General features: G+C 33.5%; 1 protein-coding gene across 11 annotated transcripts in view; it reads left to right on the forward strand.

Annotated features, from left to right (window-relative positions):
• The first annotated feature begins 2,030 nt into the window (after positions 1-2,030).
• The window catches only part of LOC128263757 (plasma membrane calcium-transporting ATPase 3), a 35,450-nt gene continuing 23,839 nt past the window's right edge, over positions 2,031-13,641 (forward strand). For 5 of the 11 annotated variants that reach the window (XM_052998919.1, XM_052998920.1, XM_052998922.1 and 2 more), the window contains exons 1-15: positions 2,270-2,428; positions 5,237-5,406; positions 5,468-5,664; positions 5,741-6,027; positions 6,553-6,763; positions 7,148-7,183; positions 9,278-9,690; positions 9,763-10,005; positions 10,076-10,317; positions 10,374-10,818; positions 10,886-10,973; positions 11,576-11,889; positions 11,948-12,146; positions 12,208-12,419; positions 12,489-12,640. In XM_052998919.1, the coding sequence (XP_052854879.1) occupies positions 5,252-5,406; positions 5,468-5,664; positions 5,741-6,027; positions 6,553-6,763; positions 7,148-7,183; positions 9,278-9,690; positions 9,763-10,005; positions 10,076-10,317; positions 10,374-10,818; positions 10,886-10,973; positions 11,576-11,889; positions 11,948-12,146; positions 12,208-12,419; positions 12,489-12,640 (3,194 nt within the window). In that variant the 5' untranslated portion in view covers positions 2,270-2,428; positions 5,237-5,251. Of the gene's footprint in view, positions 2,155-2,269; positions 2,429-5,236; positions 5,407-5,467; positions 5,665-5,740; positions 6,028-6,552; positions 6,764-7,147; positions 7,184-9,277; positions 9,691-9,762; positions 10,006-10,075; positions 10,318-10,373; positions 10,823-10,885; positions 10,974-11,575; positions 11,890-11,947; positions 12,147-12,207; positions 12,420-12,488; positions 12,641-13,641 lie in introns of those variants that run through there. The other 6 variants (XM_052998921.1, XM_052998918.1, XM_052998915.1 and 3 more) reach the window with 5 other exon arrangements.

The following is a 13,641-nucleotide window of genomic DNA, read 5'->3' on the forward strand; positions in this document are numbered from 1 at the left end:
TTTAATGGCCTAGTCCCAAATAACACCATCCACAATCTCTGTAAAAGATGGTTCGAAATAGGTTCCTAATGCCGTCTTTCCACACAGTTCATCCGTTGGATACGATTGGAATTTTTAACAAATCTGAAACTCAGATGGATCTCTGTGGAAATACGCTATAACCTCACGCTTAAAGCCGATATGTAGCCGACGATTTTTCGTTGTAACTATAAAGTCTTGGCGCGAAAGAATTTGAATTGACATGGCAGCCATCTTCGTTTTTGTGTACATATAAACCATTAATTAAAGGCTAGGTAACCATTAAACAACCAATCCATAGCATTAAAATAAAATAAAATAAGAGCCTGAAGAAGTACTTCGCAAAGAGTTCGATAGAGTGAAATGTATATATAGCTCCCATATGAAAAATCCGAAAAATATATGAAAAAATTGTAAAATAGTTGTTTTTTACTTATATTTTGTTCTCGAGATATAGTAATGGTTAAGTGTTTCAGAATAACGTTTAAAATATGTTTAAAATCGGACGACTACACCAAAGAGCTCTCATAGAAAAAATCAAAATAAAAATAAATTGATTATTGAATTTTTAAAAAAAAATTCGTTTAGACATAGAAATATTTTGATAGTTTAGATTTACGCTTTTAATTTTTTCAAATCGGAAAACGATATCATATAGCTGCCATAGAAATGACCGAATAATTGAGCTGAATATCGTTATAGCTTCAATGTTTTTAAACATACACGCATATAAATCGAAATTAAATTTTTTTTTTTTAATTTAGGTTTTGAAAGGGTATATAAACTTCAGAAGTATGCTTCATTTCTTGCTCTTATTTATTCGGGATATGGGAATATTTTAGTAATTCAGAATTACGCTTTTCATTTTATTCAAATCGGAAAAAATCGTTTAATTTCTAGTTTCAATGTTTTTCAACATATACGCATATAAATCGAAATATTGATAATTTAAAGAATATTTCATTTTTGCAATAAAACGGCTTGCCGAAGTTTGATTATTTTCTTGTTTCAATGGGAGGTACTAGATTAAATCGCCCGATACCTTATCTTATGATCTCTTTCCATACAGTCCAAAACAAAGTCACCATCTTCTTTGTATATGTTTTGATGAGCTACAGCTTTTAAGCTCAGCTGAAATCGGAAGGTTGAAGGTTGGTGTGCTCTGTGAAAACCAGAGCTTCACTTTTTTCAAAAACCCAACGGTTTTCCAGGGATGGACTGCGTGGAAAGAGGGCTGCACCGCAGAAACATCGGCTAACTATCGCATAAGTCAGTCCGTCAAATTTGGAACGGCAAAACCTTATGGACCATCCCTTCAACGAATGGTGAAAGGTGGATGGATCTCTGTGGAAATACCCTACTAAAGAATATTAAACAAAAATATAAAAACAGCCAAGGCTCGACTGTTAAACTACCGGCATTAAAAGCAGTGTTGGGGTGTACCAAGATATTTGTACTTAGGTACGTACCTAGGTACAAATGTATGATACCATATACCTTCCCTAGGTAAAAGAATATGAGAACACCTATTACATTGCCTAGGAAAAGATTTGTAATTTTCTTAAGAATTTGCTATGTTAGATATTTAGGTATTGAAATATATTTATTTACTTTGGTTTTCAAATTAGCGTGATAACACTAATTTGAATTTGATTTTTTTCGCCAATATCCAAATAATAAAACATAATTTGACTGCAACTTGAAGAAAAGAATGTATGTACATGTGTATATACGAATGGGTTCGGAAAAATATCCTTCACCGTGTTGGAGACTTCTGACTGAAATTATAATACCCTCCTGCCAGGGTTTTTTCAATTAATACTCACAATTATTTGAAACCATTTTCTAGCTTTCTGCTAAGCTCAAACATTTTCTGCGAGTGTACTAAAATGTGTATGCTACTTATCTCTCAGGTAGATGGACGCCGCAGTGCTAGCGTAATAAAGTCAAACAATTGATAAGTTGATAACTGCGATAATCAAGACAAACAGCTGGACTCCTATCTGTCAGATACTTTTTAAAACCGGTCACAACTTCTACAAATAGCTCTTTCGCGTTAAGCATGATACCTCAGTCCGTTGTGTTCTCATACGCAGGCAAGATCGCTTCGTAGCCAGTTAATACGAAAAAATCAAGGTGAAACCAAAAAAACTAAATACTGCTGCGACTAAGATTGTCGTATAGGCTACATTAAAAAAAGTTCATTATTTAGCTAGTGCACTGTGCCGATATATCGATGAATAAGTTTACATTTTGTTGACAAGGAGAAACCTTTCGATAGTGTTACATTTTGATGTATCGATATTTGCCTCTGTCGAGTATAAATATTGCTGAAAAACGGAGTGTCATAAATTTAGATAAAATATTTTGTTACATTTCGTCGTGTGAAACTAAAACAACTACTAATTGTGTATGTATTGTATGCTAATGTAAAGTTGAAAGTTAAATAAAATTGGAGCATATGTTAATGCAAAGGAGTTTTGGATATATTATATATATATTGTCAGCAACTTAGTGATATCATACTTTTTGTAAGAATACCCAAGCATTGAGAGAATCTCTGATTTATCTGTTTGCAATGTTAAATTTTGACTGATATCATCGAAAACAGCGTCAGAATCAATATATTAGTGTGTATAATGTGCTCTTGCTTGAAGGTTCCCCATGCATATGTATATCTTATTCCATTGCCAATGTGGCCAATACAAGTGCAAATATGTATGTAGCTCATGTCATGACGTATGACGTAAGATTCCTGAATGTGGAGCATTGATGTCTAATTCCTTTACCCAAAACTTGAATGTATGGATATAAAATAAATATTAGTTCTGTGTTGTGTTTGGACGGGAAAAACACTGTATAAAACCGTATAAAATACTATGATTTTTTTGTTAAAAGGCGTGGTACACTTGTATACATGCAAAACAATCCACCTACATACATATATTTACACACAAGTATTACACTTGTAATATGTAGAAAAAATACCCTTCGTACGCGCTTAGCGTGTAATGTTTGCATGTGCAGGAATTTGTGCCGATGGTCCAAATATGATATGGCCGAATCAAACTCAAATACATTCGAAATCGTGCACCAGTAGGTGTTCTTACAGACGTATAAATGCGTGTATATCTATTTATGGAAGACGTTCATACCTCATCACTCTGATAGAAGTTCAGTTTTTTCACAGCTGTGATCAATAAAATAGTAGTACCCTTTCAAGTTTAAATGTACGTTTTGTTTGTTTTTTTTTTCCCAAATACATATGTATGTTCGTATGAAAATGATTTTGTTTATTGCCTTGTTAAAAGAATCATAAATTTTGAAGCTTTTTGTTCTTTTTAAAGATGCTAATATAAGAAAGTTAAAAAATATTAAAACGAGAAGTTCAATAATTAAAAGAAAGCAGGCAGTAATAATAAATGATCATGGGACGTTCATGAATATGTCGACCAAATTTGTATTTGTTATTTACAACATAAAAAATGTTTAGTTGTCGCAACTATTTATCTTGGCATCATAGTGTTTCTTAATAAAAGTCTTTACACCGGGCATCCGATTATTTTTACTTTATACATAGGCCATTATACAAATATGCAAATAACTAATAGGTGCCTATTTTGTTTAAATTTTTGGACAGATAAAATCAGTTACAGGGACGAGGACTTCCTGTCAAGTCTTTTGATCCACCAGAAAAATGGCTGATTTCAGGGTCAGATAAAAAATTAGAGACAACATTTTTATGTTTTTGCAATCAAAACAACCCTTGTGCTTTTTAATTTTTGTTGTTTCTCATTTAAATAAATTACATCCGAAAAAACGGTATGCTCTTGTCTTATCGGTACATTAAATGGATCTCGAGAAACCGACCGTTAAAGGAATTTAATATCAATTATTTTCTATAACTTTTGGAACCGATTTTGTAAAAAAGTGTTTGATAGCGATTTAACGTTGAGTAAAAAAAATATAATTAATCGCTAAAGCTATTTTCGTGAACACAATTGTTTACCATGTGTTTAAATTAGTTTGGTCCGAATTAGTTTTTACTGGTATTTTGACGTCATTGTGTTTTATCAGGTTGAAAGATTATCAGTGTATAAAAATATACATTTTTTGTGGTCGACCGTACTTGGATCAATCTACTTTCAGCTAGATACGTATTTACGACACTTTATGCAGTCAAATCATTATCTTGAACTGGTCAATAATGCGTCACAAAAGTGTTTTCTTAGATACTAGACGAACCAAAAAGTACATTATTTTAAAAGATAATTTCAGTTCGTACTGTTTACTAGTTTTTCAAGTTATTTTGACACAAAATACTTCCTTAAAAAAAATCAAAATTTCTGGTGTTTTTGCGATTACACATTTATGGTAACAACTTCAGGAACATTTTTTTTTCAGTTAAAATTTTGAAATTCAGTAAATGAAAATTGTCCCATATAAATTTTTTTATTATTCATATTTAATCTTTATAAGCATAAGCAGGCGAGATCTTGACATGTCAGTTGTAGAAAAAAAAAATCTTCCAGTTTCAAAGCTATCTGCATAATTTTTTTCAACATTTTTCTTTCTATTCTAGGTAGTATATAAGTCAATACGGAGCGGATACTGTATGTTACATATAAATATATATATGTATGAATATATATAAATATAATTAAAAGAAAAGAATATAAAAGTATAACTTTGTTCTTAACATTTGCGACTCCGAGATATAGTAATTTCTAACAAATTATATAGCTGACGTAGCTTTTTTAAGTCAAAATTTTTGTTGTAATTTTTTTGTATCCCAAAGAAAAACAAAATTTCACGATCTTGCAATTCATTTTAATAAAACTAATAATAATCTTCCATAAATATTTGATTCATTCTATTCAAATAGGCTGCCGTTAATTTTTCTTCTGACCTTGTGACTTATAGACCATAGACCAAGTCCATCCCTACAAAGTTGCTCTGTAAATCGTATAAATCGTACAATCCTCTTTTAAATTTTCCCATGAGTCGTCTCGTTAAGAGCGGTATATGATGCTGATTTCGAGGAACAATTTTTAGGAAAGCTTAGAATAGAAATACGGTCACATGTAGGTAGGCAAAAATTTTTGTATATATATATCGCAACGGAAAAAAATGGATTTCCTAAATTTGTACGGAACTTTTGCCATACAAGGCTGATAAGTTTTTACAAAATCTTGATTAAACTTGCTTTCACTTACAGAGTAGACCATAACAAATGGCCACTATAGATGGAAGACCGGCGCAATATGGTATATCACTTAAACAACTGCGCGAGCTCATGGAGCATCGCGGTCGTGAAGGTGTAATGAAGATAGCTGAATTTGGTGGTATTCATGAAATATGTAAAAAGTTATACACATCTCCCAATGAAGGAAAGTTTTGCTCCATTTACTACATTTATTCAATTTAATAACGCATGTGTTCCTACTCTAGGTCTAAGTGGCTCGACAGCTGACGAGGAACACAGGCGCGAAACGTTCGGTTCAAATGTAATACCACCGAAGCCACCAAAAACCTTTTTGACACTAGTCTGGGAGGCTCTTCAAGATGTAACACTTATTATTTTAGAGGTAGCTGCATTAGTATCTCTCGGTCTATCATTTTATAAACCCGCCGACGAGGACGCGCGTAAGTAAATTAAATCTGACTGCTAAATTGGGCTGAAACAGAATTCTATACTACATGGCTATATTCTAATTAACAGCTGTGCTACAAGAGGAGGAGGAACACCATGGGTGGATTGAAGGATTGGCCATTCTTATTTCTGTTATTGTCGTAGTTATAGTGACAGCTTTTAATGATTACTCAAAAGAAAGACAATTCCGAGGACTGCAGAACCGTATTGAGGGCGAGCACAAGTTTTCTGTAATCCGAGGAGGGGAAGTGTGCCAAATTTCTGTTGGAGACATTCTTGTTGGCGATATTGCTCAGGTCAAATATGGAGACTTATTGCCAGCAGATGGTTGTCTTATTCAAAGCAACGACCTTAAGGTATGTTAAAAGTAGAACACCGATATAGCAGACGCGTGGTATATTTTGAATGAATACCGCATTTAATCCATAAAAAAATCTTAGTTATTTTCATTTTGAGTAATGCTAAACGGGACAACTTTTCCGATGCCGATGGAAAATAGAACCGTATATCTGAAATCAATACTATCGATCTATCCGATTTCGTTTAAAAGCAACAGAGCTATGCCGGTTTTTCTATTCATGTTCTGTGACAGCTTTATGATAGGACGTTGAAAAACCGCCAATATTTAGTTTTTGGTTTAAATTAGGTAACAAATTTTATTGAAACATACCAATATATGAAGCAAGTTTGTGGGAATTATCGTTCGTCTCGTACCAATATTTACGACTGGAACACACGTTTTAAAGACAAAAAAAAGTTAGTACTAATTTGTTTCTACGATTGGAAGGGCATTAAACAATAAAAGCAGTGTATAAGGAAAAATAAAAAAAAATACAAAAACTTCATCATTTTGTTTATAAAGATTATGGTTTGTTCTGCAGGTGGACGAATCTTCGTTAACTGGTGAATCAGACCATGTCAAAAAGGGAGCAGACGTTGATCCCATGGTTCTTTCCGGCACGCATGTTATGGAAGGCAGTGGCAAAATGGTCGTTACCGCCGTAGGGGTTAACTCTCAAGCCGGCATAATTTTTACGCTTCTTGGTGCGGCAGTTGATGAGCAGGAAGCTGAAATTAAAAAGATGAAAAAGGGTGAGTACGAACACAGCAATGCTAAATATGAGTTTGGTGGTATACTTGAACATAATCCAAACGCTTTGTGAAATGTTATGAAATAAATAATGTTCAGACGGCGTTATTATGAAACATATTAATTGTTTAAAAGGTGTATATTATATATTTATTTATTTATTATTATTTTTTTTGCTATTTTTACATATCCCAATTGTCATATGTGAATTGCATGATGTGAAATGATTGACCCATCATCCTTCATCTACCCAATCAACCAACCAACCTACCAAATAAAACCTGCGACCACAACCTACCACAAAACAACCAACCAATATCTTCAATCTAAACCAAAATATAAACGAAACGGAAACATTAAATGCTTATATCATTGTTGATATTCAGAAGCCAAAAAGGCCAACAAGCAAAAGAGTTTGACAGGTGAATTCAAGTGTAACATTGATATTTATTATTTGTATACCAAAAATATTTTTGAAGCGAATATTTATGTGTTGCCTATATTTTAATATTTTACACATCAATAATTTATTTACTTTAAAATACCTCAAGTTTATAGCAATGAAATGTTGCTAATTTAAATAGTTATTTAAATGACATCCATTAATTTTTGTATTTGATTCTATCGGCAAACATCTTAGGAACATTGATTTTTCTAGAAAGGCGTTTTGCTGTTAAAATCAAAGTTTCTGTTATATATTTATAAATTTAACCAAATCTCAACCAGCTTAGCTTTGATGTTTAGTTTACTAATTTAGACATGGTTTTAGATAATTTTTTAAGGAAAAAGGTAAAAATTTTGTTCGTCATAAAATGTTGGCCAAATTTAAAATTAACCGGTTGTTTTTTTTTTTATCTGAAATAAGAGTGACCATTAAAAAGTCGCTGTATTGGTTTCATGGTATTTGCCAACTGAACTGTTTTTCCGCTCTTAAAGGGAAACTTAGGCGATTCTGGCCTAAAGGAGGGCTCATTTGATTAGCTGGTTTTTTTATACTCGCCACAAGAGGAATTCTGTAAAAAAATTAAATAAATCTTGCTAATTATAACTTAATTTGGATCAACCCTATATCGTTTATTAAGTCAATATTTTGACCAAACTCAATATAAACAATATTTTCTATACCATTTTAGAAATAAGCAAAATTAAACTTTTCCTACTACCCTAGACAATATACGCACGGGGGTATATTTTTAGAAACAGTAAAACTAAATTAATTGTAATATTTATTCCGAGAGTCTATATCGTAGTTATATAATAAAATTGTTTACCATCATTTTAAGAATAATAATAATTTAGTAAAAAGTTTTCTTCGCAAAGGAGACATTTTCGATTTATTTATATTCCTGACAAGCATCACAACACGAGTTGATATAGATCTTTCCGACTGTCATTTTTTTCGTCTGTCTGTCTGTTTCTACGCAAGTAGAACCTATCTGGATTTCACTTCTTCGAAAGTCACATTTTAACTTCTGGTAGTGAAAAGTCAAAACGGGCCGGATCGGACTATTAAAACATATAGCTGGTTTTAGCTTTTAAAAAAGGTTCGATTTGGTTTAGTAAAATACTATTTTTAGTGCGATTGCTTAAAGGAAAACAACCTATTAGCCATTTGACACGGCATTAACAAAGGATAAATTATGAAAGAATATTTATATCGCAGGCCCATTACTAGCATCGAAAGCTAACATCGGTGATATGAAGTTTATATACATATTCCTGCAGTCAAAGCATAAATTTATTTCATTTACCCTTATTGCACCAGTTCCTATTTATAATATTGAATCAGTGTCTATGAAACCTTTTTCTTAAGTCAAACAAAATAGTCCTCGAGTTCTATGTGGAAATGTTTAATAACAAAGAAGCTATATTTTTTAAAATTCATTTTCCGATTGATCCTATTGCAACATAAAAAAGACTAGAAAGTTTCGGTACATATAACATGTGTTTCCTTGTTTTTTGCAAATGTGTTCACAAATAGGGAAATGTGCTCCGACTTCGTAAACTTGGCTTATGGTTTATTTATTTACAAACTGTAACCTTTTAATTAAAAACTAAAGCTCCAGGGAGGGATAGCAGCCATTGCTACTTTGGCTTTTAGCCGGGCTTATGGTTTAAATAACTCTTAATGTATTAAAATGGCGGTCGAAGCCGCCTTTTAATCAGGCAGATTTGGAAAGCAGGGTTTACTTATGTTCTATGGCGCTTATGATATTACGTGCCACTTTTAGCTGTTTCGACTTCAAACTATATGGATTTTTTCCTATTCAAGAATATGTATACTATATGGTTGTACATGTATCATGCAAAATAATACACTCTTCAAGTGAAATTTAATCGAGCTTCTATTTTAATGAGCCTGTATTCAATTAAGAACAAGTAGCACAGGTTTGATGTTAAAATATATAATTTGTTATGGAACACCTACCTATCCCACGATTATTTGTTGCCTACTTAAATCACTTCACGTCAGCTTGTTTTTTTTATTTAAAACAATTTTTTTTCGCACGATGCAGGTGAAAGCGACGGTCGAGCGCAAACGAAGGGTACGCAAGCCCAAAACCAACGTCAAACAGTCTCCAGCGAAGGGACCAAGTCTGAATCTGAGGGAAATCATGTCCCGCAATCTTCCTCGACATCCGCAGCTGCCGAGACAGGACATAAAAAAGAGAAATCTGTGCTGCAGGCAAAGCTGACAAAATTAGCTATACAGATTGGATACGCTGGATCGACCATTGCCGTACTCACAGTTATAATTCTGATTATTCAGTTTTGTATTAAAACCTTTGTTATTGACGAGAAGCCTTGGAAAAACACCTATGCCAATAACTTGGTAAAACACTTGATTATTGGTGTCACAGTATTAGTAGTGGCCGTACCAGAGGGACTTCCTCTGGCTGTAACCTTATCCCTAGCATATTCTGTTAAGGTTAGTTGGTTTTCAAAAGATAAAAATATAATTGGTTCGCATTTACTTAAATTTACATACTTATTTTCATAGAAAATGATGAAGGACAATAATTTGGTGAGACATTTGGATGCGTGTGAAACAATGGGTAATGCCACTGCCATTTGCTCTGATAAGACTGGAACTCTTACAACCAATCGTATGACTGTTGTACAGTCTTACATCTGCGAGAAACTGTGCAAAGTTTTGCCCACCCTTAGCGATATTCCACAACATGTGGGCAATTTGATCACGATGGGAATTTCTGTTAATTCGGCGTACACTTCAAATATAATGGTAATTTTTTAGTTTTTGATTTGAAGCCCGGTTGGTATTGAATATATTTTTATTTCTCTTAAATCAAAAGAGCGGGCACAACCCGGGAGATTTACCAATCCAAGTTGGAAACAAAACAGAGTGTGCTCTTTTGGGCTTTGTCCAGGGGCTAGGTGTCAAGTACCAATCTATTCGAGATGAGATTACAGAGGATAAATTTACCCGAGTGTACACTTTTAATTCAGTTCGCAAGAGTATGGGAACTGTAATACCCCGTCCCAATGGAGGATATAGGTTGTACACCAAAGGAGCTTCTGAAATCATTATGAAAAAGTTCGTATCATTCTTTAAAACAAAACCACATGTATAACTTTATTTAATTCTTGAAGATGTGCTTTTATATATGGCCATGAGGGCAATTTGGAAAAGTTTACAAGAGATATGCAAGAGCGTCTAATTCGTGAAGTTATTGAACCAATGGCTTGTGACGGTCTGCGCACCATATCTGTGGCATATCGTGACTTTGTGCCTGGCAAAGCCGCAATTAATGAAGTTCATATTGATGGTGAACCTAACTGGGACGACGAGGAAAACATTATGACGAATCTTACTTGCCTCTGTGTGGTTGGTATAGAAGATCCAGTTCGTCCCGAAGTACCAGACGCTATTCGAAAATGCCAACGCGCTGGTATTACCGTGCGCATGGTCACTGGAGACAACATTAATACAGCACGTTCGATTGCAAGCAAGTGCGGTATTTTGCGCCCCAATGATGACTTTCTTATTCTGGAAGGCAAAGAATTTAACAGGCGTATTCGGGATAGCAACGGAGATGTACGTTTTTATACTTTTTGTTGTTTGGCTCAGTTCTAACGTTTTATTTTTTTACTTTAACTACCAGATTCAGCAACATCTGATTGATAAAGTATGGCCAAAATTGCGGGTTCTAGCTCGTTCATCTCCAACTGACAAGTATACTTTGGTTAAAGGTTTGTTGTCATCCTTTTCATTTAAATGCAAACTTAAATAATACGAATATCAGAACAACGAAAATGTAAGTGCTCTGCTCTGCTCAACTGCAAAAAATTAATTTCTGTGCTCTGCGAAAGAAGTAGCGATAGTAACAAATTGAGAGCGAGATGGGAGCAGAACCAGTGCAGTGATATTTTTCTTGTGCTGCGGCTCTCGCGTGTGTCTGTTTTTCTGTTTCTGTTTCGGCCCTGACCACTCAAAAGTTTTTGGGCGGTATATATTTATTCGGTCAACACCTAAATGCATTGTTTTGAACCTAACATAAATATCGAATAAAGTCGTTTTTGGAATATTGGATTTCTGTAATAGATGCAAGGCGTCAGACAGCCGAAGTTGTATTATTTTCATGTTTTGCTCTTAGTTTCGTGAAAACGTTGACTTATAGAAGTTCGAGGTGTTATACTTCGACCATTTTTTTTTTAGCCAGCAGTTTTCTAGACAACAAACAAGTAAATTTTACAGGTTCTAAATCAAACTAATCCTAAAATCAGGTTTTATAACAAGTGTTGGAAAAAAAAAGTAAAAACTATTTATTCCCTAATTTTCTTATATCTTAAAGGTATCATCGACAGCACTGTTAGTGAAAACCGCGAAGTGGTTGCTGTAACTGGCGACGGAACAAATGATGGCCCAGCTCTCAAGAAAGCCGATGTGGGCTTCGCTATGGGTATTGCCGGAACAGACGTTGCCAAGGAAGCTTCTGATATAATATTAACTGACGATAACTTTAGCAGCATTGTTAAGGCTGTAATGTGGGGACGAAACGTATATGACTCCATTGCAAAGTTTTTGCAGTTTCAGTTAACAGTCAATGTAGTCGCTGTAATTGTAGCATTTATTGGTGCGTGTGCCGTGCAAGATTCTCCGCTTAAGGTAAGTTTCTTAAGGAAATCTTTTTAGAGAACAACAATTAAAAAAAATAAAATTATAGGCAGTCCAGATGTTGTGGGTAAACCTAATAATGGATACATTGGCATCACTTGCGTTGGCAACAGAGTTTCCAACACCAGATCTATTGCTCCGCAAACCCTATGGCCGCACAAAACCCTTAATTTCTCGCACAATGATGAAAAACATTTTGGGTCAGGCGCTTTATCAGTTGGTTATTATATTTGGATTACTCTTTGTCGGTAAGTAATATTAAACACTGCCTTTTCTTTTTACTTAACGTTACATTTAACCGCATTTTAGGTGATTTAATACTTGATATTGAATCTGGACGAGGGCAAGAACTCAACGCTGGCCCAACACAGCACTTTACAATTATATTTAACACATTTGTCATGATGACATTGTTTAATGAAATAAACGCTCGAAAAATTCATGGACAGCGCAACGTAATTGAAGGTCTTCTTACAAACCCCATATTTTACACCATTTGGATATTCACCATGATATCACAGGTAAGACTTTCTAAATTCAAGACATCAAGATATATATAATATAAATATATATTTTGTTTCCTTTTTAAGGTGTTTATCATTCAATATGGAAAAATGGCTTTCTCGACCAAGGCTCTGTCATTAGACCAATGGCTCTGGTGCATATTTTTTGGAATTGGTACACTCGTCTGGGGTCAATTGATTACGTCAGTGCCTACAAGAAAATTACCTAAGATATTATCGTGAGTAAATGTTTAACGTTATTCCGCTTTTAAATACTAAACACCCGCTTATAAATGGACATTGGTTAAAGCATACACTAGTACGTTTAATATATATAAGTCGGAAAATAAAGAAACATTATAAGTGTAGTCTATTTATTAACTCAGTGCTCGTTATTATTAAGACCTAAGGCTCTGGTTAAAGGCTCTAAAACATCAATATGTATTCCTAATTGTATTTATTCATTACTTTGGCTATAAATTTATACTTTTTAATGATTATTATGAAACAATGCATGTATTTTAGTATTTTAAATATAGTTCTATATTTATAATTTCCAGCCAAAATAAATAAACTGCTTAAAAGAGTCCCTTCTTAAAAAATAATTAGGAAGGGTATATTTACAAGAAAATTTTTTTAAAAAGAAAATTTCAAAACGGTTAGTAGGTATTTGAAATACCATTATTTCAATCGGGATATAAGATAAGATATATTTATGTCATGTAAGTATTTTTAAGTATTTTAATGTGTTTTTCCTTAATATGTATTTTATGTACTAAATGAAATTTTTAAAATTGAATTTTTCCACAAAATTTCCACAATTTCCATAAAGTAACAGCCTTTGTTTAAGAAAAGAACAAAACCATTTGCCCTTTAACCCTTTTATATATAATTTAATCGCTGAGTCAAAAGATACATTTCCGCCTGCCTGTTTGTTTTGCACTTGTTAGTTTATTAGTTAAGGTTAGCAAATAACTGCGAACATAAAACCACGTAACAAAGTACTTTCCTCCGTCCGAACAATGAGTGTGTATATATATTGGATGTAACTTCTAATTTCTGTTAAAAGTTTGCGGAAAAGAAGTAGGAGACATTTCTGACCCAAAAAAGAATAAATATTCCTGTAGTATTATTTGAAGAGATGATCTGACTGTCCGTTTCTAGGCAATCTATTCTCTCAGTTTCAAAGCTATCTGGATGAAACGTATTGTTTTTATAATAGCTTCGGCTTGCTCATGTT

The sequence above is a fragment of the Drosophila gunungcola genome, unplaced genomic scaffold (assembly GCF_025200985.1).
Source record: "Drosophila gunungcola strain Sukarami unplaced genomic scaffold, Dgunungcola_SK_2 000018F, whole genome shotgun sequence".
NCBI lineage: Eukaryota > Metazoa > Arthropoda > Insecta > Diptera > Drosophilidae > Drosophila > Drosophila gunungcola.